We start from the raw sequence: 23,413 nt of genomic DNA on the forward strand, positions 1-23,413 counted from the left end.
CTTGTGTTCTTGAACACAATGCAAGAAGCCTCTCATCCCTCTTCAGCTGATCAAGACTTTCTTCCCCTTATCCCCAGATATTTTCCCCTAAAAACATTACTACAAGACGAGCCTCTGGAAGATAAACAGATGTCATCTTCCCCAGGATTTTGGGTGGATACCACAATGGCAAACTACTGGAGAAAGTCATGTTGTATATTCTTTGACAGGCAGTGGACAACGATCTAAAAGTGGCCAGCATTTGACTTCTACATTCAGAACTCTGAACACTCAACAAGATCCAACAGTGATGTTTCAAGATGATCAATAATCTTTTGAATGAGCTAGCTGCCTCTTCTTGCTGCTTCCTTCTCCTGTACTAACAGCAGTCTGATTTTCTGCAACAAGCTTTCCAAATTGCTCTTGTATCACTGAAATACCAGTGTGCTAGCCTCATAGGTCACCAGTGTCTTCTTAGAGGGTGCTAGTGAAGCAGCTCTTGGCTCTGCACATCATTAGTTGGGAAAAAAACAACAAAAAACAACGGTTACTCACCTTCTCCGTAACTGTTGTTTTTCGAGATGTGTTGTTCATGTTCATTCCAATCAGGTGTGTGCGCACTGCGTGCACAGTTGTTGGAAAGTTTTCCCTTAGCAGCTCCCGTCGGGTTGGCTGTGGAGCCCCCTGGAGTGGCGCCTTCTGGTGCTCAATATATGACCCTGCCAACCAGGCGGCTCCTCGGTTCTTCTTACCGGTTACTCCGACAGAGGGGTAGGAGGGTGGATATTGGAATGGACATGAACAACACATCTCAAAGCAGAGTTATGAGAAGGTGAGTAACCATTTTTTCTTCTTTGAGTGCTTGTCCATGTCAATTCCAATCAGGTGACTCCCAACCTCCACCCCGGAGGTGGGGTAGGAGTTAAGGAAACACTGATTGGAGCACCTCTCTGCCGAATGCTGCATCATCTCTGGCGTGCTGGGTAATAGCATAATGAGAGGTCAACGTTGGACCACGTTGCTGCCCTGCAAATTTCTTGTATTGGGACCTGGGCCAGGAACGCCACTGACGAGGCCCGTGCCCTCCTGGAATGTGCCGTAAGTGCCAGGGCTGGGACCTTGGCCAGCTCGTAGCACGTGCGGATGCAGGACATGATCCAGGAAGATATTCTTTGAGATGAGACCGGGAGTCCTTTCATCCGGTCTGCTACCTCTACAAACAGCTGGTTCGATTTCCTGAACGGCTTAGTGTGCACGATGTAGAATGCTAGCACTCGCCGAACATCCCATGAGTGTAGCCTCTGCTCTCGACTACTGGCATGAGGCTTAGTATAGAGGACAGGTAGAAAAATGTCTTGGCTAGTATGAAAGAGTGACACTACCTTGGGAAGAAAGGCTGGGTGAACCCTGAGTTGCACCTTATTCTTGTGGAAGACCATGTAGGGTGGATCAGAGGTAAGGGCCTTTAGCTCGGACACCCTCCTAGCTGATGTGATGGCCACCAGGAAGGCTACCTTCTACGATAGATAGAGAAGGAAGCAAGTCACTATTGGCTCAAAAGGGGGTCCCAATAATTTGGAGAGGACAAGACTGAGATCCCACGCTGAGACAGGCTCTCTGGTCTGAGGATGTAGGCATTCCAAACCCTTGAGGAAATGGCCTACCATGGGGTTAGCAAATACGGATCGGCCGGATGCTCCCGGGTGGAAGGCTGAGATAGCAGCGAGATGTATTTTGATGGAGGGCATGCCAGTCCCTGTTGTTTCAGGTACAGAAGGTACTCTAGAATGAGTGGTATAGACGCCTTAGTGGAGGTGTACGCTGCTGGGCACAGCAGCAAGTGAACTTTTTCCACTTAGCTAGATATGTGGCCACAGTAGATGGTTTCCTACTGCCAAGTAGGACCTCCCTTACTGTTTCGGAGCACAGAAGCTCCATGGGGTTTAACCATGAAGCTTCCAGACCATGAGATGGAGGGACTGGAGGCCTAGGTGGTGAAGGCAACCGTGGTCCTGAGTGATCAGATCGGAATGCAGTGGTAACTCAATCGGAGTGTCCACTGACAGTTCCAGGAGCGTGGTGTACCAGTGTTGTAGGGGCCACAAGAATTACCTCTTCTCTGTCCCTGCGGACCTTGAGAAGTACCCTGTGCACAAGAGGGATCGGGGGGAAAGGCGTACAACAGGCGGCCTCCCCAGGGAAGCAGAAATGCATCCGTGATGAGCCAGGACTGATTCTGGAAGGAGCAGAACATTGGACACTTCCTGTTGCTCCTGGGGGCAAACAGGTCAACTTGGGGAAACCCCCACCCTTGGAAGATGAAGTGTATGACATCTGAATGGATAGACCACTCGTGACTGCGGAATGATCTGCTGAGGTGATCCGCTAGTTTGTTTTGAACTCCTGGGAGATAGGATGCCTCCAGATGAATAGAGTGAGCTATGCAGAATTCCCACAGCCAGAGGACTTCTCGACATAGGAGGAAGGAACGGGCTCCACGCTGCTTGTTGATGTAACACATGGCAGTGCTGTTGTCCGTCGTCACTGCCACGCATTGACCTCGTAGCCGGGCCTGAAAGGTTTAGCATGCTAACCATACTGCCCTGAGCTCCTTGATGTTGATATGAAGGGGAAGCTCCTCCCATGACCATAGGCCTTGTGTTTGGAGGTCTCCCAAATGCACGCCCCATCCCAGAGCTGACACGTCTGTTACAAGGGACAAGGAGGGCTGGGGCCTGTTGAATGGAACTTCCTTGCAGACTGCCTGAGGGTCGAGTCACCATTGGAGGGACTTGAGTACTTGCCCTGGCACCGTGACCACTGTGTCCAGGCTGTTGCGTTCCAGGCAATAAGCCAAAGCGAGCCACACCTAGAGTGGCCTGAGCCTCAGTCTGCCATGGCAGACCATGCAAGTGCAGGCTGCCATGTGGCCCAGGAGACTCAGGCATCCCCTTGCTGTGGTGGTCGGGAATCACATGAGGCCTTGAATAAATGTCCATCATGACCTGGAATCGGTTCTCCAGCAAAAACGCTCTTGCCCATACTGAATCCAGTAGCACCCCAATGAACTCTATTCTTTGGGTCGGTGACAAGGTTGACTTGTTCACATTGAGGAGGAGACCCAGTCTGTCGAAAGCAGATCTGACGAATCGGACTTGAGACTCCACCTGCTCCCTGGTGAGGCCCCTGAGCAGCCAATCGTTGAGGTATGGGTATACCTGCACTTGCCTCCTTTGGAGGAAGGCTGCTATGACAGACATGCACTTGGTGAACACTTGGGGGGCTTTTGACAGGCCAAAGGGGAGGACCGTGAACTGATAATGTTTTTGGTCGACCACAAGCCGAGAAATCGGAAATAACGGGAATAGAATCCCTTGCTCCTTAGCTCCTGAGGGACCTCCTCCACTGCCCCTGCTGTAAGAAGCACCTGCACCTCCTGGATAAGGAGTTGCTCTCGAGAAGGGAAGGGGAAGAACAGAATTGGAGAGACTATCTCACTTCTACCGTGCAAAGAACCCAGCGGTCCGATGTTATTTGGGACCAAGAACGGTAGAAATGGGATAGATGATTCATAAAACATGGGGAAGGATCTGGTGTCATGGCAGGTATGCCATCCTCGGGCGTCCCTTCAAAAGGCCTTTTTAGAGCCCGATGAAGTTTTAGTTAGGCCTTGGCCCGGCCCAGAAGGGGGACTGGAAGGTTTGCGCCTGCCGTTCCTGCCCAATCACCTATAAAAATCCTGCCTCAGCCAAGGAGGATATGGGCAGTGTTGTTGCAGCTGGGGCTTGAAATGTTGTCGTTGGGTTGCTGGGGTGTGCATACCCAACAACTTCATAGTCACCCGGGAGTCTTTGAGACTGTGCAGCTTGGAGTTTGTTTGCTCCGAAAATAACCCTGCACCTTCAAATGGTAGGTCCTGCAGGGTTTGTTGCAGCTCCGGGGGCAATCCGGACGCCTGTAGCCATGAGCTCTCCTCATGGCTATTCCTGAGGAAAGGGTGCGGGCGGCCGAGTCTGCCGAGTCCAATGAAGCCTGGAGGGAGGTTCGCGCCACTGCCTTCCCTTCATCAATGATAGCCAAGAACTCGGCTGTGGAGTCAGATGGAATCAGCTCCTTCAACTTTAACATGGAGGCCCAAGAGTTGAAGTTGTACCTGCTGAGGATAGCTTGCTGGTTAGCTATCCTCAGCTGCAGGCCCTCAGTTGCGCAGATTTTCCTGGTGAAAAGGTCCATCCTTTTGACTCCTTACATTTAGGGGCCAGCCCTTGCCACCCCATCTCTCTCTCTCATTCATCACTGATACTACAAGAGAGCATGGTTGCGGGTGAGAGAACAGGTACTCGTATCCCTCGAAGGGAACAAAGTACTTGCACTCTACGCCCTTGGCGGTGGGCGGGATTGAGGCAGGGGTCTGCCACAGAGTCTTAATATTGCTCTGGACAGTTTTTATTAGTGGCAGAGCTACCCTGGACGGTCCCTCTGGGGCAACGATGTTGACCATGGGGTCTTCACGTTCGACTACCTCCTCCGCCTGTAACCCCATGTTACGGGTAATCCTTCATAGAAGGTCCTGGTGGGCCCTGTGGTCAATTGGGGAAGGGCCTGAGGTTGAAACTCCCACCACCGCTCCATGTGGGGATGAAGATGAGGAGGCCAGAGGTGGTACGGGGTCCTCCTGACCTCCTCCTGTTCAGCATCTGGGGCCTCTGTGGCAACCATAGCCGAGATGACAGTATCCTGGCCTTGCAAATGGGTCATGCCTCGGAGGTGACCTGGGCCAGCTGTGGGGGTTGCGCCAAGGTTGCCTCAGAACCACGGGGCATAGGCCGGTCCTTGGCTGTCTGGGGTGGTCAGTGTTCCAAGGCCACTGAGCGGGAGCTCCTGGAAAAGGAGTCCTGGGCCTGGTGGTAAGCCCAGGGGGTCCAAAAAGGCCATTGCACTAGAGGTTGTCACTGGGGTTGCCATGCCATTGGTGCCCCCCTCCATCGCTTGTCGGATCTATGCCTGCTGCGACGGGAATAGTATGAGTCACCATCTGAGGCAGAAGACACGGATCTCGACTGAGATGACCATGGTGGTGCCGCATGGTACTGCGCTGGGGACCTGTGCCGAGTTGATGACGCAGGGGACTGGTGTCAAGATGCCTGGGCTGGGGATCTGGTGCTGGTCCTCTCTCAGAGCCGGGGATGGCTGCCTCTCCCTCGTCGGTGGCAGGGAGTGTTGTGCTGCTGGTGCCAGGGAACCCCTTGCGGAGTCCGGTGCCGGAGAGTGGTGCCTTGAGGATGGCGATCTGGAGCGGTGCCGAGGCGAGCGGTGCCAGGCAGGAAAGGGTGACCATCGCATCACGGCCGGCTTGCTTCTAGACCGGGGCGGGCAAACTTTTTGGCCTGAGGGCCGCATCGGGTTTCGTAAATTATATGGAGGGCCGGTTAGGGGAGGGGGTTGTGGCCCGGCCCCCACCTCCTATCTGCCCCCCCAGACTCCTGCCCCATCCAACCCTCACTGTTCCCGGATAGCCCCCAGCCCCATCCACACATCCCCGCTCCCTGTCCCCTGACGGCTCCCGGACCCCCGCCACCCCATCCAACCCCTCTCATTCCTGACGGTCCCCCCAGGACCCCTACCCCATCCAACCCCCCTTTCTCCCTGTCCCCTGACTGCCCCCGGAATCCCTGCCCCTGACTTCCCCCCTGCCGCCCCATCCAACCCCCCCTCCTTCCTGACTGCCCTCCAGGACCCCTGCCCCCATTCAACCCCGTTTCCCCCCCCGACCACCATCCACACCCCCGCCTCCTGACCACCACCCCGAACTCCCCTGCCCTCTATCCAACCCCCCCCCCCGCTCCCAGCCCCCTTACTGCACTGCCTGGAGCACCGGTGGCTGGCGGCGCTTCAGCCGTGCTGCCCGGCTGGAGCTGGGCCACGCTGTCACCGCCGCCACCATGCAGCACAGAGCACCGAGTCAGGCCCGGCTCCGCAACTGCGCTGCCCTAGGAGCGCGCCGCCCATAGCATTGCGCCGGCGGCGGAGCAAGCGAGCTGAGGCTGTGGGCGAGGGGGAACAGTGGGGGAGGGGCCGGGGTGAGCCTCCCGTACCAGGAGATCGGGGGCTAGGCAGGACAGTCCCGCGGGCCGTATGTGGCCTGCGGGCTGTAGTTTGCCCACCCTTGTTCTAGACGGTGCCGGTCGCGGCAGCAGCTGGGGCTTATCTCTGATCACCAGGGGCTGAGCAGCCATCATCAATATTAAGTCTCTGACGGCTTCAAAAGCGTCCGGGGTGGAGGGTAACTCCAACTCCTCCACCTGGCACTGCCCATCCCAGGAGTCGCTGTGCCGTGGGAACCGAAGTCGATGTCGCAGACTCTTGCTGCCTGGACGCCGAGGGCTCCTTCATGGGACGCCCCAGTACCACGCCTGCAGGTCCCGCTGTTTTCTGCGCTGGGGAGCACCCCATTGGCTTTTCTATGCCGCTTGTACGGCATCAGTGAATGCGAGCGGTGCCGGGTTGCCTCTGCATCCTGCGGTGCCAGTGCCGAGGGTCTCTTAGTGCTGAGGAAGGACTCTAGTCTATGTCACGTACCAATGCCGGGGCACTCCATACGGATGCGCTCAGGGCAGGGTCCTGGCGGTCCACAGCAGACTGGGGACGAAGGGCGGATTCTATGAGCAACTGCTTCAATCGGAAATCTCGCTCCTTTTTAGTTATGGGGCGAAAAGCCCTGCAGATCTTGCAGCTTTCTGTCTGGTGCACCTCCCCCAGACACTTCAGACACAAGTCCTGGGGGTCGCTCGTTAGCATAGGCTTACTGCAGGTTCTGCAGAGTTTAAAGCCTTGGGCTCTCGCGGCATGCCCTAGAGCCCAAGGGGGGGGTTGGGATTGGGGAAACCTGTTCCCAAACCTCACTATATACAATATATACAACTAATAACTAAGATTAACTACAGCTAAACTAGGCTAAGCTAATTATAAGAAGAACGCTAAGGGAAGCACTTGCTAAGTAAGTGACTGCAGTTCCAATGACAGTCACTGGTGGTAAGAAGAAACTGAGGAGGGGCCAGGTCGGCAGGGTCATATATTGAGCACCATGAAGGAGCCACTCCAGGGGGATCCACAGCTGACCCGAGGGGAGCTGCTAAGGGAAAACCTTCTGACAACTGTGCGCACACACCTGACTGGAATTGACATGAACAAACACTCAAAGAAGAATAAAAAATAAAATAACTGACATACTCCACTATTAAGTAGTGATAGGGAAGTGAAATGTTGTCAGATGGACTAAAGAAACCCCAATCAGCAAATTCAGAAACTCTCTTGTAACAGGTTTGGGATAAATCAAATCAGATCTTCTAGTAAATTTACTCAAACAAGCTATACTGATGATAATACTTTTATATCAATGTAACTGCACTATAAATGCATCCACACTGGAGGCTGCACTGTTAACTATATCAGTTCCTAAACGAAGGTAGTTAAATTGAAAGAACAATTGCATTTAGACAAGCCTTTAGTAGGCCCAAGTGAAACTGGCATGGGAGAATTTCAGTGTAGCCCTTTCAGTAAGAATCCACACAGCATAACTGAAACAATACCAGCTGAAGTACTCCGTGACATGAATAGGCTTTTTTGGCATCATAAGAACAGATAGCAGTTAGCTTCACTTATGAGGATTTCTTTCTGCTCCTGATTTAAATGGATGTTTATTAATACAAACATGGAAATGTTTCAAACAGACCCTTTTCACGTTACAACTTTTGTCAGTTCCTGAAACAGTTTTCTAGACTTCTTGAAAGCCCTTTCAGGTAACACTTTGATTAGCAAACTGCCTGCTCAGAATTTCTAGCTGGGCACAAAGAACAGGAGTACTTGTGGCACCTTAGAGACTAACAAATTTATATATGCCATCATGTGCCAGCAATGCCCCTCTGCCATGTACATTGGCCAAACCGGACAGTCTCTACGCAAAAGAATTAATGGACACAAATCTGACATCAGGAATCATAATACTCAAAAACCAGTGGGAGAACACTTTAACCTGTCTGGCCATTCTATGACAGACCTGCGGGTGGCTATCTTAAAACAGAAAAACTTCAAAAACAGACTCCAAGGAGAGACTGCTGAGCTGGAATTGATATGCAAACTAGACACAATCAACACAGGATTAAATAAAGACTGGGAATGGCTGAGCCATTACAAACACTGAATCTATCTCCCCTTGTAAGTATTTTCACACTTGCTTCTTATCAAACTGTCTGTACTGAGCCATCTTGATTATCACTTCAAAAGCTTTTTTCTCTTACTTAATTGGCCTCTCAGAGTTGGTAAGACAACTCCCACCTGTTCATGCTCTCTGTATGTGTGTATATATATCTCCTCAATATATTTTTCACTCTATATGCATCCGAAGAAGTGGGTTGTAGCCCACGAAAGCTTATGCTCTAATAAATTTGTTAGTCTCTAAGGTGCCACAAGTACTCCTGTTCTTTTTGCGGATACAGATTAACACGGCTGCTACTCTGATAGCTGGGCACAACAACTGTTTACAATGCCCCTCCCCCCCAACCACACACATTTCTCTAAGACTGAAGATTCAGAAAAAGATGTATCATAAAAGGGGCTTTACTATTAAATATCCATTTATTCCTTCTCTTTTATGCCCCCTCAAAATAAAAAAAATCCCATTATTTATCTTTCCTCTCCCAAATGTAAGTTTTGAGCTGACATTCAATTTCACTGCAGAGAGAAGTATATATTAAACAAACAAACAAAAAACACCACACCACACCTGGAGGTGCAAGGATCAGAAGAACCACTATTCAATCCCCCTACAATATTGCTTTATAACATCCTCCTCCCTCCAGTCCTCTAATAATAACAAAAGAAATCCAAACCATACCATACAATTAAACTTTAAGCAAACTAACACAAAACCCAGAATCCTCAATGAGGCATTGCCATACTTCAGACAATGAAGCATTTTCACAAAGACTCAGTAAGTAAAGAAGCAAACACTTGCTGAACAGGATTCTATATATTTAACAATTGGGAGTAGGGAGACTTCAAATATCAAACCTACCTTCTGAGTAGATTCCTTCTTTTTCTTATCCTCTTTCTTCCTTTTCTTGTCTTCCATTAACTGTTCTTCCCTTTCTTGCTCCTTCTCTCTGTCAAAACCAAATAATTTATCAAGACACAGTCAAACTGTGTGCGCACGCACACACATTCACACACATTCTCTCTCCATTCCTCTGCCAAGGAAAGTGATCTGAAATAACAGACTTAGATCTCTTCCATCTCTAATCTGACAGACAAAAGAACATGGGAAAATATTTTAGTCCACTCAGAATCTGCTCTTGGGGGTTTATATCAAACCCAGATTGTAATTTGTATTTGATAGCTCAATATGGTCCCAATCCTGCAACTTGTAGTACATGAGAAAACCCCTGTACCTACAGAATGTCCCATTCAAGTCAAACCTTGTATACATTAAGTACATGCCTGACAACAACCAGAGGAGGATTTTTTTAAAATGCTCATGAAATTGGGCTGTACTACCTGTATTATTTCCTGAAAAATCCTGTGCATTTTTCCCCTGACAAAACAGAGAAACTGTAATTCTAATATATAATGGTTTGGTCTCATATGGCATTTATCTTCACAAGTGGAAGATTGTTCATTTGCTTGTAGCTATGTCATTTGTAAGCCATTAAGTGTGTCATATCAAATCTAAACCATCATTTATTATACACAACTTTAATTGCTAGGATATTGTACCCACCTACAGCATTTTTTTTGTGATGAAGCATACATTAAAAATTACTTTCCAGGGAATCCTTTTTTCAGAGGCATTTTTTCCCCAAAAAAATTTCTCTTGGGCAGATGCTGCCGTTGTCATGCTATCATCTTTGTTGCTATGTTTTCTATTAAATATGAATGTGCCAGAAAGTGATTGGTTAATTCACCATATCTATGCTACAGGGTGAGCTGTTTCTATGGTGAGTCACATTTTCATCTGACTGGCAATCTTCATCCACTCCAAGGGAATTTGGACCAACAAGATTTCAACTCGCCTGGAATAATTTCATTCTACTAGGTGGAGATTAGGACAACTAATGTAAAAAAAAAAAAAAAAAATCTGATGGCTGATCAAGGTATGAGGGTTTTTGCGGGGTAGGGTGTGCAAAGTAAGCAAGAGGAAGGTATCCCATACATTTTGAAGATAGACAGTAGCTTACATATATAATTTACCGTGTTTCTTCATGGAGGAAAGAAATTCAAGTGGCAGATATACACAAAGTATTCAAACTATTTTAATGTAGATTAATGCATAGCACCGTCAGATTTATAAAGCTTTGAGATGCAAAACAGTTAATACATAGATGTGTTTACATTGTACTGGAATAGGCAAAAGACACATTGCTGTTGACTGAAATGCTTATGTCACAGAAGTATAAGACTTTAGAAATAAAACTCAAGCTTACTTTAACATAGGACTACCCAAAATAAAGTGCCCTCTCTTGTGAATAGGTTTGAACAAGAAAGTTGAAAAAATATCTAGTACCCCTTCATCAGAGATAGCTACTCCTGAGGTTTCCTCCCACAGACTATCCTACTTTAGTCGGCTTCTAAATTTGCACTCTCACATGCTATTACCACACTCGTGTGTACAGAAAGGCATTTGTGTAACCAATCACTGAATTTGCACATATAAAATCAGAAACCAGTTTTTGAAAAAATCCTTTTCTGAAGCCTGATATAGACAAGGAGTTTAAGCAGCTCTTTGCACATCCCAGCCGTATGGGTTCCAGGGAGATTAACGGAACAATTATCTGGTCTCCTGAACTCAGGCTATCCTGCTGAAAAGAGACACATGGTCTCTCTAGATCCACCATCCTTCGGTCTATGAGCAAATGGAGTGCACAGACTGGCAGGTCCCCATTTCACAGAATTCAGCATGACATGAAATACTTGCTTTGAACAGCTTGCTTTACACACCCACAGTCTAGTAGTTTATAGACCAGCTCAGCTCTCACTCTCTCCTTTGCTCTACAAAATGTCAAAGTGCACTTCCCAGCTCTACGCCATGGCAATGAAAAATCCCACCATTCTTCAGTTGTACTGACAAGCATATGATGGGGAGTGAAGAGGAGCGCCTACTCTATACTTTCATGGAAGTAAAAACTAAACAGATTTTCATGTTTGCTTGAGCCTGTGTTTGTAACCAAAATATAAATCAAACTCTCTATTCTGATACTCAGATTTTAAACTATTAAAACAGAATCAGAGTTTGTTCTTTCATGCTGTAAAGATATTTTAAAATCATGTAGCATTATGTATGCTTTCTGGTCTATATGTGCCAGTTATAAATAGTACCATTACTGAAAAGCAATTATTTCTAGTAGTATGTGCAAGATGTTAAAGAGCTGTACAAAAGGATCTGCTAAAAGAGACACTAAAATGTAATTCAATTACAACAACTTGTGATGTCAAAAACACCAGACTTAGCAGTAGTGGACAGCTGGGTCTAACATCATGCCAGGTGGATAAGTTTCCTCTTTTAAAGTAGTTTCCCTCCTTTTGGAAGTGGACGGGCAAGAATTAAATGTGTAGGGAAGGAACTCAGGACAAGAATTCTGTGCAGTCAGGCACAAAGCTGAAGATACAGTTTATGATAGGCTGTAATCGAAACAGAGCTAGGGACAGTAGCTTTGAAGATTATAAATTGAAGATCTAGCTGTAGTTATTTGCTTTAGTGATGACATACAGAAGGGAAGGTGATTACAGGAAATGCCTGCCTTCAGGAGTACCCAGGAAATTAAGCAAAAGGAATTAGTGTTAAGACAGTGGAGAACCTCCTGTCTTTGACTCACTTAACCTCTCTTTCATTCTATGAATTATTTTACAAGGATATTTTACAAAGATTATGCTTATCAGAACATCTGTCAAAAACTGCAGAAATATAATAAAAACAATATTTTGTAATTATTTAGGCCCCGATTCAGCAAACGTAAGCATGTGCTTAAGTTTCATTGAGTTCAATGGGACATAAGCATTTGCTAAAGTGATTTGCAGAAGTGAGGCAGAATACAGAACACGGCTACCCCTCTGATGCAGAATACAGAGGATCCCAAACTCCTGACAAACATGAATTAAGCCTCATAAACCCCTGTGAGGTAAGAAATTATCCCTATGTAATGGATGGAGAACCTGAGGCACAGAAAGTTTAATGAGACACCATTAACTAAAAACTAGTCAATTAGGAAAAAATTAGCTAAACATAGTTTCAGATATGACATGTACCTCTGAGTTCCACTGCCAATTTTTGTGATTGTATAATCACATTTTCCCATTTTAAACCATATTTCTCTCTCCTGCAGTTGGGTCCAAGACCCATATAGAAACTGACCAATGAGAGAGCTGAAACTGCTGTATTACACCAAGTGCTGTCAAACACACAAAAGTGGAAAAAAAGGAAATAAACTGGAGAAAGTGTTCTGGTACAATAGTATTAAATGCTATAACAATAACAGATATAAAATTTCATACAAATGTGACTTTCAAAATGAAAGTGTCCTACAAACTCTCGTATCAGGATCACATGGGAAGCCTGTAAAAAGCTGCAAACAGAACCCAGAAATCCTGCCTACCAGTGCTTTCCCCCCATTCTAGGAGTCCAGAGTACACATGTATTATGTCTAGTGACTGACTGCTTTGACTGACAAGTTCAACATTGGAAGATAATGTATTAGCTCTAAATTAGTAAACAAATTAATACAATGGCATGGGGGTCCTGTTTTTGTTTGCAACACAGTTATCAGTAGATCGACACATCACATCTCTGAAAAGAAAGTTTGCTAAGCTGCAAGGAAGGGCGAGCATTTTACTCATCATCTTTACAAAAGCCTGTGTATATTTTAAAAGGTTTATCAATCCAACAGCTGTGCTGTAATATTTTTGCAAAATCTCATATTCATAACTTTTTATTGTCAATAAAATAATTTTGGTGGCCTACAATGAAATTCATTTTCCATCTTTAAAAATAAGCATAATTCATCTTGACAGTTTTTAAAAGAAGGGAATTTGTGGGTTTGAATCCCTCAACTTCATTTTATGCTTTTAAGAAGTATCATAATGGGGACTTAATACATTCACAATATCTTATTAAAGTCTTGAAGACAACCACTTTTGCCTAAAACAGCACTGAGAAGCAGGATTTATTTAGTCAGAAAGAAAGGCAAGCTCTCCAGCTGTCCACAACTATTTTATACTATTTTGTTAAGAGCTTCTAAATTATCTAACAATAAAGGAAGAATGGCCCAGATTTTCAAAAGTGATTAGGGAGCATTGAACATCCATCCTCTGAAATTTAGGCTCTATTAGTATGTTTCAAGTTTGGTATCCAAAATCACTTAACTGTTTTGAAAATCATGGCTTTTATTAGATTTAACAGAAAAAATGTATTTTTATTTCTCAGAAATCTGTTTGTACCAAAGATTCCTTATTGTTGAAGCCACACTGCCTCTGACCCAGAAAGATCACACAAGCTTTCAGAAGTTCTCGTGTTCTCTAACTCAAGGCAGAAAATTAGGTGCATTGTAGTGCGTTATGTCAGAGCTTCTGACCAGTAAAGAGTGTATGTATATGCACATGTATAGGTAAAATGCTATATATTGGTCTCTATATAAAGGAGAAACTATATAGTCTACTGTTAAAGTGAAAACTATGACTAAAAATATGCACAAGATGGAAGATAAACATCACAATACATAAGCAGGAAAGGTGGATTTCTAGGAGTTCAGAAATAGACTCTTAGCACAGTGTCAGGCAACACTTTATAACTGTATGAAGCAAGCTTTTTGTGTTTGCCCTGCAGACTCTAAAAAAAGATGAGCAATTTGGATGCTGACATTCTTCTAGAAAATAGGTTTTCCAACAGTATATCTTCCCAACAGATTTAACTTCAGTTATCTACACTCCCATAAGAGCAGCTACAATGCAAAAACACCACTGAAGCTACTGTGTCCATGCTGGTGCTGCATACATTCGTGAATGGCATTAAGGCTTGTAGGGGGACATCCCATGGTTATTTTCACTGCAGTAAGCTGAGCCACTTCATGAATTCTTTTCCCATCAATTGTGGGAGAACTTGTCTGTCATTTCTGGACACAGGGAAACTGTAGAAAGGCGCTGGAGCACTACCCGACAGGCCAGGCAACTCAAGTTAAAAACACCTCCCCACTTAGGTTAAATGTTTTTTTGTGCAGACAGGACTTGAGTTACAGGTAACATCTGAGATAACTGTGCAGCAAAAACAAGCATCAAGTGATCTCTGACAGTTCCAGACAATCAATGGGAAATGCAAGACCACCATTGGAAACAGGCCATAATTTTCAAACCTGAGTGCCTAAAATAAGAACTCAGTCCATACTTGGGCACCTAAGTAAAAGTGGCTAGATTTTAAGAGATGCCAAGCACCCAGAACTTCCACTGAATTCTGTCAGTACAAATACCAGCTAACTCAGCATCTCTGAAAAATCAATTTTTTTTAAACATAATGAACTTTAGGCAGAAAAACAGCTCATGTAAGAAACCTGGTCTTGCAAATCAAAGGGTATGTGTACACAGGGATAAAAAAACCTACAGCTAGCCTGGGTCAGTTGACTTGGGCTTGTGGGGTTCAGGTTCCAGGGCTGAGAAATAGATGTGTAGACATTCAGACTTGAGCTGGAGCCCAAGCTCTGGGATCCTGTGAGGTACAGGATCCCAGAGAGCCCAAAGTCTACACAGTGAATTTTAGCCCCAAAGCCCGAGCCCGAGTCAGCTGACCTAGGCCAGCTAAAAACATGCTGCGGGTCTTGTATCCCTGTGTAGACAAACCCCAAGAGGCTCAAAAGGGACTTCATTAATTGTGTAAAGACCATGATTAAATCCCATAACACTGCAGACTCTTTCAAATGTGTTGTTATGCTGCACTCTCATAATAAGCCTATCAACTAAAGGCTGTACAGAAATTAAAGTCAAATAACAGAAAGACTAATAAGAAAGTAGTTTAAAGACCAGACCCATTCAAGGTGATAAATAATTTGTTTAGGACAAATGAAGTGTCATGTTTACAATAGACCAGATATCCTTCAGCATGAAAATGCTTTAAATGAGCTCTCCAATTCAATTTGAGCATATTGAGTTTCAGAAAAATTGAATGAGAAGCATTCAAATCACTTTTTGTTAGTTTGAAACAGCATCTTTGAGGGAACAGGTCATCCAGATACAAGAGTAACTGGGTAGTTTGAAAGAGCAATGAGTAAGTCTGTGGTCCAATTGCACTATTCTTACCCTGAATGGACAGTGAGCCACTTACAAAATTACTTAAGGTCAAGGTCACACCATGGTACTATACAATACAGCTGAGACGACAAAGCCAGAAGTTAGAAGTAGAGTATGAATTTATATAATAAAATCTCATCACCAGGTAGAGAAAAACTGATACACTCCATTTATTAAGTAAAATTATATATCAACATAAATAAAACAATATTCATACTGCCTTTACCGGATATTTTTAATAGTGTTTAAAATTATCATTCGTGTTTTCCAAAGGCAAAAGTTATTTGTCAGTCAGGCAGTCAGCGTAGCCTGCTTTCTTGGCTGAAAACCAAAGCAACGTCACTGTAAGGAGTCTGCTTTCTCCAAAGAGCATATCTGGAACAACGGATATGCTTTTATCATAGTAAAACATCATGAATTTTAAGTTGCTGTAGAATGTAATCAGACTACAGTATATTTAATCTACTAACAGAGTATTTCCCTTTAAAGGTAGACTTATCACAGACATTATTATTCAATGTCCCTGTCAAATAACGGAGTATTATTTATTCTCTATTGAGCACCACCTATAGTCGTGGGAATCTACTCAAGAAGAAGATGTGGTCCCTGCCCAAAGAAGCTTCTAATTTTAAAAATTGGACAGAAAATACAACTCATACACAAGACACCTGATGACCAGTGATTGGAAGGTTCAATCTCACAGCTGTATAGTTGGTTTTGTTTGGTTTTAATTTCACTTGTGGGTTATCAAAGGGGATTTCGCTAACATAACTCAGCAGAAATTAAAACAGATTCAAAAGTAATAAATGGTCATTATTAAAATTCAGCAAGTTTCCCCTCCAAATTTAACTAAAGTGTGATTTTAAACAAATTTAGTTAAACCTGTACAAACAGCTGTGTGGACATTCTTATTTTAATTTAAACCAGGCTTATTTTGGTTTAGTTTAAAATCGATGAGGAACAGGTTTAAACTAAATCGAAATGAGACACTCAAAATAAGAGTCCACACAATGGTTTGTGCACGGTCACAGATCCTCAGGAAAGAAAGTGCCTTGAGCTACTCAACAGTAAGTCATCAGGCCTATTAAGGAGCAGATGTAACTGATTTGAAAGGGACAGTTGTTCATTTGGCCACTGTCCCCAGAAGAATGGTGTCTGATGTGCCCTGAAGACATTAGTGGTATTTGGAAGGAAGAGGGGCAAGCCACAGTTTTAAAATGTGGATTATAATGATGTTTCAGGTACAGTCAAAGACAGAGAGGAAAAATACATGGGGAAAAAGTTAGGGCATTTGTTTCTATTTGTATTTAATTATATCAGAGTTAAAGCTCCTGTAGAAGTTATCCACAGTATATGAAATTAGCCAAGGTACAGCCAATTAAAGAGACATGATCAAAGTGCTAAAATCTGAGCAATGCTTCCTCCTCTCCCTCCACGTCTCAATTAACAAAATCCACATAGAATTCATTATTGCTCCTAAACAGCAAATGGGGAGTGGTGGAAGCTGTCAACATGCATTTGCATTCATGATAGAAAAACATCGATAAGATGAATCAGATTTTAAAAAGGTGATAAAAATAATTTTAGAAAGTCTAATTTACTGAAGTATCCAGTTACAAGTCTATGTAACTAAAACCCTGATCACTTCCATTTATTGAAAAAATGCTAGAACTACTATACACCCAGTGGTGAGCTGGAACCGGTTGTTAAATGTAGAAGCCGGTTTAGAACTGTTTGTTAGGGTTACCATACCTCATGGCTGCTGCTGGGAGACACCTCGGCTCTGTACAGCTGAAGAGCCAAATGTCCTTTGCCCGAGCGCTACCTTCCCCTGGTTTGCCACGCAGCCTCCCGATTCCTCCCCCTGAGCCTCGTCACACACCCCCCACCCCCCACCCCGATTCCTCCCCTCTGAGTCTCGTCTTACCTTGGGCTCCGGCAGTCTGCGAGCTGCAGGCTGATTCAATCAGCCTGCAGCTCGCAGCCTGCCGGAGCCCAAGGTAAGACGGGGAGAGGAGGAATTGGGGGGTGACGAGCCTGGAGGGGGAGGAATCGGGGGGTGATGAGACTCGGGGAGAAAGGCATGGGATCCCGGGGGGCAGTGAGTTGCCGGTCTGTATGTTCTAAATAATAGCTGTTGTTCCCCTAGCAAAATCCTCTCCTCTACATTTCCTTTCTATTTTTGCCTCATTTTCTCCAGTTTATAGTTCTGTTTTTAAAGCCTGTATTATCTATTCATGTTAATCTGTCTCTCTGTTTCAGACAGGGTTAAATATGTAACTTATTTTACTTAGAAAAATAGCTGGAGAGATAATGGTAAGACTATATCAGCCAGCATTCTAAAGAGGATCTGTCCGTTACACTTTGTGAATAGGAAAAATAAAACTTGTCTTTGAATTTTATTAACCAATGTAATTGCTTTTAACACATCAGGAAGAAAGGCAATGACTTTAAGACCTGTTTGTATAATAATGGAAATACTATGGTTTCTCACTGGCTAACTGTTAAAACATCATTTCTTTTGTTTACAGCCACTGGCAGTAGCTATATAATCCCTTACCCACAATGGTGTTCTGTAACATTTGCCATGGCTACTGTCTAAATTCTTGCCAAGCTTTTCATCATATCCACAGAATAGAGATTAAATTAATGTAACTGCTAGCTTCAATTCATACTAGTGCTTGTAAAAACTGCTTCATCAAAGCACTTAGTTCAATTTTGCAATAAATATCAGAATCCAATAAAGATTATTAAATCTGACTTATTGCCTACATACGTATTATATTTGGAGACACAGTCAGCTATTATTCAACAGTGAGGTTCGGGGGGGGGGGGGCTGTCAGGGGGCAGGAGTGTGAAGAGGGGTTGGGGCAGTCAGGGAGCGGGGCGAATTGGGTAGGGGGTGGGGTCCTGGGGGGGTAGTTAGGGTGGGGGCTCTCGGGAGGGGGTGGTCAGGGGACAAGGAGCAGGGGGGGTTGATGGATTGTGGATTCTGAGTGGGGCAGTCGGGGGCAGGATGTGGGGGGGGATCGGATGGGGGGGGGGGGGGGAGACAGCTGTCTTCCCTACCCAGCCCGATACAATTTTGCAACCCCGATGTGCAGGGCCGATTCGAACAGTTTTGACAGGGCCCCGGCAGGAATGACTAAAAAAAAAAAACCACACACACGTAAAAAAACACGTGGGGCTTGTACTCACCGGGCGGCGCTCCAAGTCTTTGGCGGCGGGTCCTTCACTCGCTCCGGGTCTTCGGAGGCACTGAAGGACCTGCCACCGAAGTGCCGGTAGGGAATCGGTTGTTAAGATTTTGGCAGCTCATCACTGTATACACCTGTTCAGCACTTCAAAAGGTTCAAAACTATCAGCTAAACAATTTGATTTGATTTTTTTAGAAGAGGTCTTAATGGGGCTTTCACCAACACTATCTAAATCTTATGGATAGTTTTTACCCAGAAAGAACTTCTGTGGCTATGAAACCCCCAAACAATAGGTAGAGTGAAGAATGAGTAACTCATTTACCACAACAAATTCAACACACTGAAATCTGAGACTGATAAGGGAATCAGGCTGCAAAAAGCTTGCCTGTGAACATTGGTGGCCTTCAGAGAAGAAAGTAAGAGTTAAGATCTCTCTTTTTAAACCACAAGCTGTCTCTTCCCTCCAAAAACACCCATCACAAAAAATCCAACTACCTTACTATAAACAGAATTCTACAGTAACAGGAGAGGGTCTATCTGGCAAAAGATCCCCCTCTCTCTCTTCCACTATACTCTGGGTGAAGTCTTCCCTTCAGCCCTGCAGTGGCAATTGAGGGTGAGCCTTTGGAAGGCTGAATTTTCACTTTAAGAGGCAGGGCTGGCCTTACGGAAAATGGTGCCCTGGGTGAACTTGTATTTTGGCACCCCAGCCCCCACTGCCTCCCCCGCCATTGCCCCTGGGCCCCACTGCCTCCCCTGGGCCCCATTACTTCCCAAGGATTCCACACACACACACACCCAGCCCCCTACCCATCCCATTGCCCCCAGGCCCCGCTGTCTCCCCCACTGCCCCAAGCTCCCTTCCACAGCCTCACACCCCAGACCTAACCCGCTCCTTGCCTCTTAACCAGATGACCCCTGATCACAGTGCCCTGGACAGTTGCCCACCTCTCCGTAAGGCCAACCTTGTTCAGGGGGACTCTGTTAAACTGAGACCAAGGGCACGTCTACACTGGCAGAGTTAAAGCACCGCTCAGAGAACGCTGAAGGGAAACCGCTGTTGTGTGTTCACACTGTCAGCTGCCTGCGCAATAGCGTGTTCACACTTGCTGCGGTATTCGGAGCGGTGCACTCTGGGCAGCTATCCCACAGAGCATCTCTTCCTCTTCTGCCACTAAGAGCTGTGGGAAGGTGGAGGAGGTGGCGGGGCATCCTGAGTCCTGTCCCAATGACCTGTGATGCATTGCTTCGCATCCCAGCAATCCCTGTGCTTCCGTCCGCATTTGGCACCATCTTTCAACAGTTCATGTACTGTGCACCCTGCCTCTTCGGGCTGCAGGAATGGATCCCGAAATGTTGACCAGTATGCTGCTCGCTCTGACCAACATGTCACAAGTGGCAGTGGAGTTATTCGTTAAAATACAAAGGCAAGAGGAGTGCAACACTGATTTCGCCACACACAGTAGCTACGACACGAGATTGCTTGTGGCATTCACGGAGGTGCTGACCACAGTGGAACGCTGCTTTTGGGCTCGGGAAACAAGGACTGAGTGGTGATCACATTGTCATGCACGTCTGGGATGACGAGCAATGGCTGCAGAACTTTCGGATGAGGAAAGCCGCATTCATGGGACTGTGGGATGAACTCGCCCCAGCCAAGCGGCGCAAGGACACGAGAATGAGAGCTGCCCTGTTGTTGGAGAAGCGCGTGGCAATTGCACTGTGGAAGCTGGCTACTCCAGACTGCTACCGATCGGTCGCTGATCAGTTTGGAGTGGGAAAGTCTACTGTTGGACTCGTGTTGACGGAAGTGTGCAGGACATTAATCGCATCCTGCTCCGAAAGACCGTGACTCTGGGCAACATGCATGACATTGTAGATGCCTTTGCACAAATGGGCTTCCCTAACTGTGGAGGGACGATAGATGGCACGCATATTCCAATTCTGGCACCAGACCACCTAGCCACTGAGTATATTAATCACAAGGGGTATTTCTCAATGATTCTCCATGCGCTTGTGGATCACTGTGGGCGTTTAACAGACATTAACGCAGGCTGGTCTGGAAAGGTGCATGATGCACACATCTTTCAGAACACTGGCCTGTTCAGGAAGCTGCAAGCAGGGACTTTCTTCCTGGACCAGAAGATCACCATAGGGGAAGTCGAAATGCCCATTGTGATCCTGGGAGACCCCGCCTACTCAATGCCCTGGCTTATGAAGCCATACATAGGGCATCTTGATAACAGCAAGGAGCGGTTCAACAAGCTGAGCAAGCAGAGAATGACTGTCGAGTGTGCTTTTGGACGTTTAAAAGCCCGCGGGCACTGCCTCTATGGGAAGCTGGACCTGGCCTATGACAATATTCCTATGCTTATCGCCGCGTGCTGTACACGCCATAATATTGAGAAGGGTGAAAGCTTCACTCAGGGCTGGACCACAGAGGCTCAGCACCTGGAGGCTGAGTTCGAACAGCCAGAGACCAGGGCTATTAGAGGGGCGCAGCACAGGGCCATAAGGATCAGGGATGCCTTCAGGCAGCAATTTGAAGCTGAAAGCTACTAATATCTGTTGATATGCTCAGGAGTGCAGTGCTTGTAATGCTAGGAGGTGATTGGTGCACATGATGCAATATGTGGGTTTAACATAATTGTATGTTGCTTTGCAGGGCTCTTTTTGCTTTCAATTAATAGAATAAAGATTGCTTTCAATCCAACACAATTCTTTTATTAAAAGACAACAACCGGAGGAGAGAGTCAAACAAAAAAAAAAAAACCCATCAACAGTGAGGGGGATGGGGGAAGGGAAGGTCCCAAGACGGCTAAAGACTTGTGTATGTCCAGTGATCATATCCAACCTTTTCCTTTGGACTACAATGCAGCGGCTACTGTATTTCAGCAGGGTCAAACTGCAGAGGGATGGGTGTTGAGTGCAGTGGGTAGTGGGATTCCGCAGTGCTGGACTGTGAGGAGGGAGGAGTGGAATGCCGTGGGTATAGACTGGAGCCAGGAGGTTGATAAGTGTGTTGGCGGTGTCTGGGGGGCGCATGGAAAAGAGTTTTTTGTGACAGCAGCTGCAGGGGAGGGCGGGTGCAGAGCTGCTCGATTTGAAGAGCTAGTATCACCTGGAGCGTGTCTGCTTGGCGCTCCATAACCTTTAAGAGCCGCTCCGTGGCTTCATTCTGGCGTGCCACTTTCTCCTTTTGGTCCCTCTTCTCACTGTCCTGCCACTCCTTCAATTCCTGTTGCTTGGCGGTGGAATGCATCATAACATCACGCAGAAAATCCTCCTTAGTTCTTCTTGGACCCTTTCTAATTCTGAACAGCCGTTCAGCCACCGATAACAAAGAGGGAGGCTGGGCTCCCAAGGTCATCTCTGTGAAGTTTAAACGCAACATTTTACAGAAGCAGTAGTGTTTGCAACACAGACAACATTGACTACAAGGAGTGGAAGATGGGAGGGATTATCAAGGAAAGCTACCTTATTGAGGTCAAAACATGTAGGGATAAAGTGAGAAAGGCCAAAAGCCATGTAGAGTTGGACCTTGCAAAGGGAATTAAAACCAATAGTAAAAGGTTCTATAGCCATATAAATAAGAAGAAAACAAAGAAAGAAGAAGTGGGACTGCTAAACACTGAGGATGGAGTGGTGGTTAAGGATAATCTAGGCATAGCCCAATATCTAAACAAATACTTTGCCTCAGTCTTTAATGAGCCTAATGAGGAGCTTAGGGATAATGGTAGGATGACAAATGGGAATGAGGATATGGAGGTAGATATTACCACATCCGAGGTAGAAGCCAAACTCGAACAGCTTAATGGGACTAAATCGGGGGGCCCAGATAATCTTCATCCAAGAATATTAAAGGAACTGGCACATGAAATTGCAAGCCCATTAGCAAGAATTTTTAATGTATCAGTAAACTCAGGGGCTGTACCGTACGACTGGAGAATTGCTAACATAGTTCCTATTTTGAAGAAAGGAAAAAAAGTGATCCGCGTAACTATAGGCCTGTTAATTTGACATCTGTAGTACGCAAGGTCTTGGGAAAAATTTTGAAGGAGAAAGTAGTTAAGGACATTGAGGTCAATGGTAATTGGGACAAAATACAACATGGTTTTACAAAAAGTAGATCGTGCCAAACCAACCTGATCTCCTTCTTTGAGAAGGTAACAGTTTTTAGACAAAGGAAATGCAGTGGATCTAATTTACCTCGATTTCAGTAAGGCATTTGATACGGTTCCACATGGGGAATTATTAGCTTAAATTGGAAAAGATGGGGATCAATATGAAAATTGAAAGGTGGATAAGGAACTGGATAAAGGGGAGACTACAACGGGTCATACTGAAAGGTGAACTGTCAGGCTGGAAGGAGGTTACTAGTGGAGTTCCTCAGGGATCAGTTTGGGGACCAATCTTGTTTAATCTTTTTATTACTGACCATGGCACAAAAAGTGGGAATGTGCTAATAAAGTCTGCGGATGACACAAAGCTGGGAGGTATTGCTAATACAGAGAAGGACTGGGATATCATAAAGGAAGATCTGGATGACCTTGTAAGCTGGAGTAATAGTAATAGGATAAAATTTAATAGTGAAAAGTGCAAGGTTATGCATTTAGGGATTAATAACAAGAATTTTGGTTATAAATTGGGGACACATCAGTTGGAAGTAACAGAGAAGGAGAAGGACCTCGGAGTATTGGTTGATCACAGGATGACTATGAGCCGCCAATGTGATATGGCCGTTAAAAAAGTTAATGCGGTCTTGGGATGCATCAGGCGAGGTATTTCCAGTAAAGATAAGGAGGTTTTAGTACCATTATACAAGGCACTGGTGAGACCTCATCTGGAATATTGTGTGCAGTTCTGGTCTCCCATGTTTAAGAAGGATGAATTCAAACTGGCACAGGTACACAGAA

At 45.6% G+C, this 23,413-nt stretch overlaps 1 protein-coding gene across 2 annotated transcripts in view; it reads right to left on the bottom strand.

The window, feature by feature from the left end:
- TNRC6B (trinucleotide repeat containing adaptor 6B) overlaps positions 1-23,413 on the bottom strand; it is a 221,655-nt gene that overhangs the window by 72,247 nt on the left and 125,995 nt on the right. For both annotated transcript variants that reach the window (XM_065423816.1, XM_065423807.1), the window contains one exon: positions 9,053-9,140. In XM_065423816.1, the coding sequence (XP_065279888.1) occupies positions 9,053-9,140 (88 nt within the window). The remainder of the gene's footprint in view (positions 1-9,052; positions 9,141-23,413) is intronic.

The sequence above is a fragment of the Emys orbicularis genome, chromosome 1 (assembly GCF_028017835.1).
Source record: "Emys orbicularis isolate rEmyOrb1 chromosome 1, rEmyOrb1.hap1, whole genome shotgun sequence".
Taxonomy (NCBI): domain Eukaryota; kingdom Metazoa; phylum Chordata; order Testudines; family Emydidae; genus Emys; species Emys orbicularis.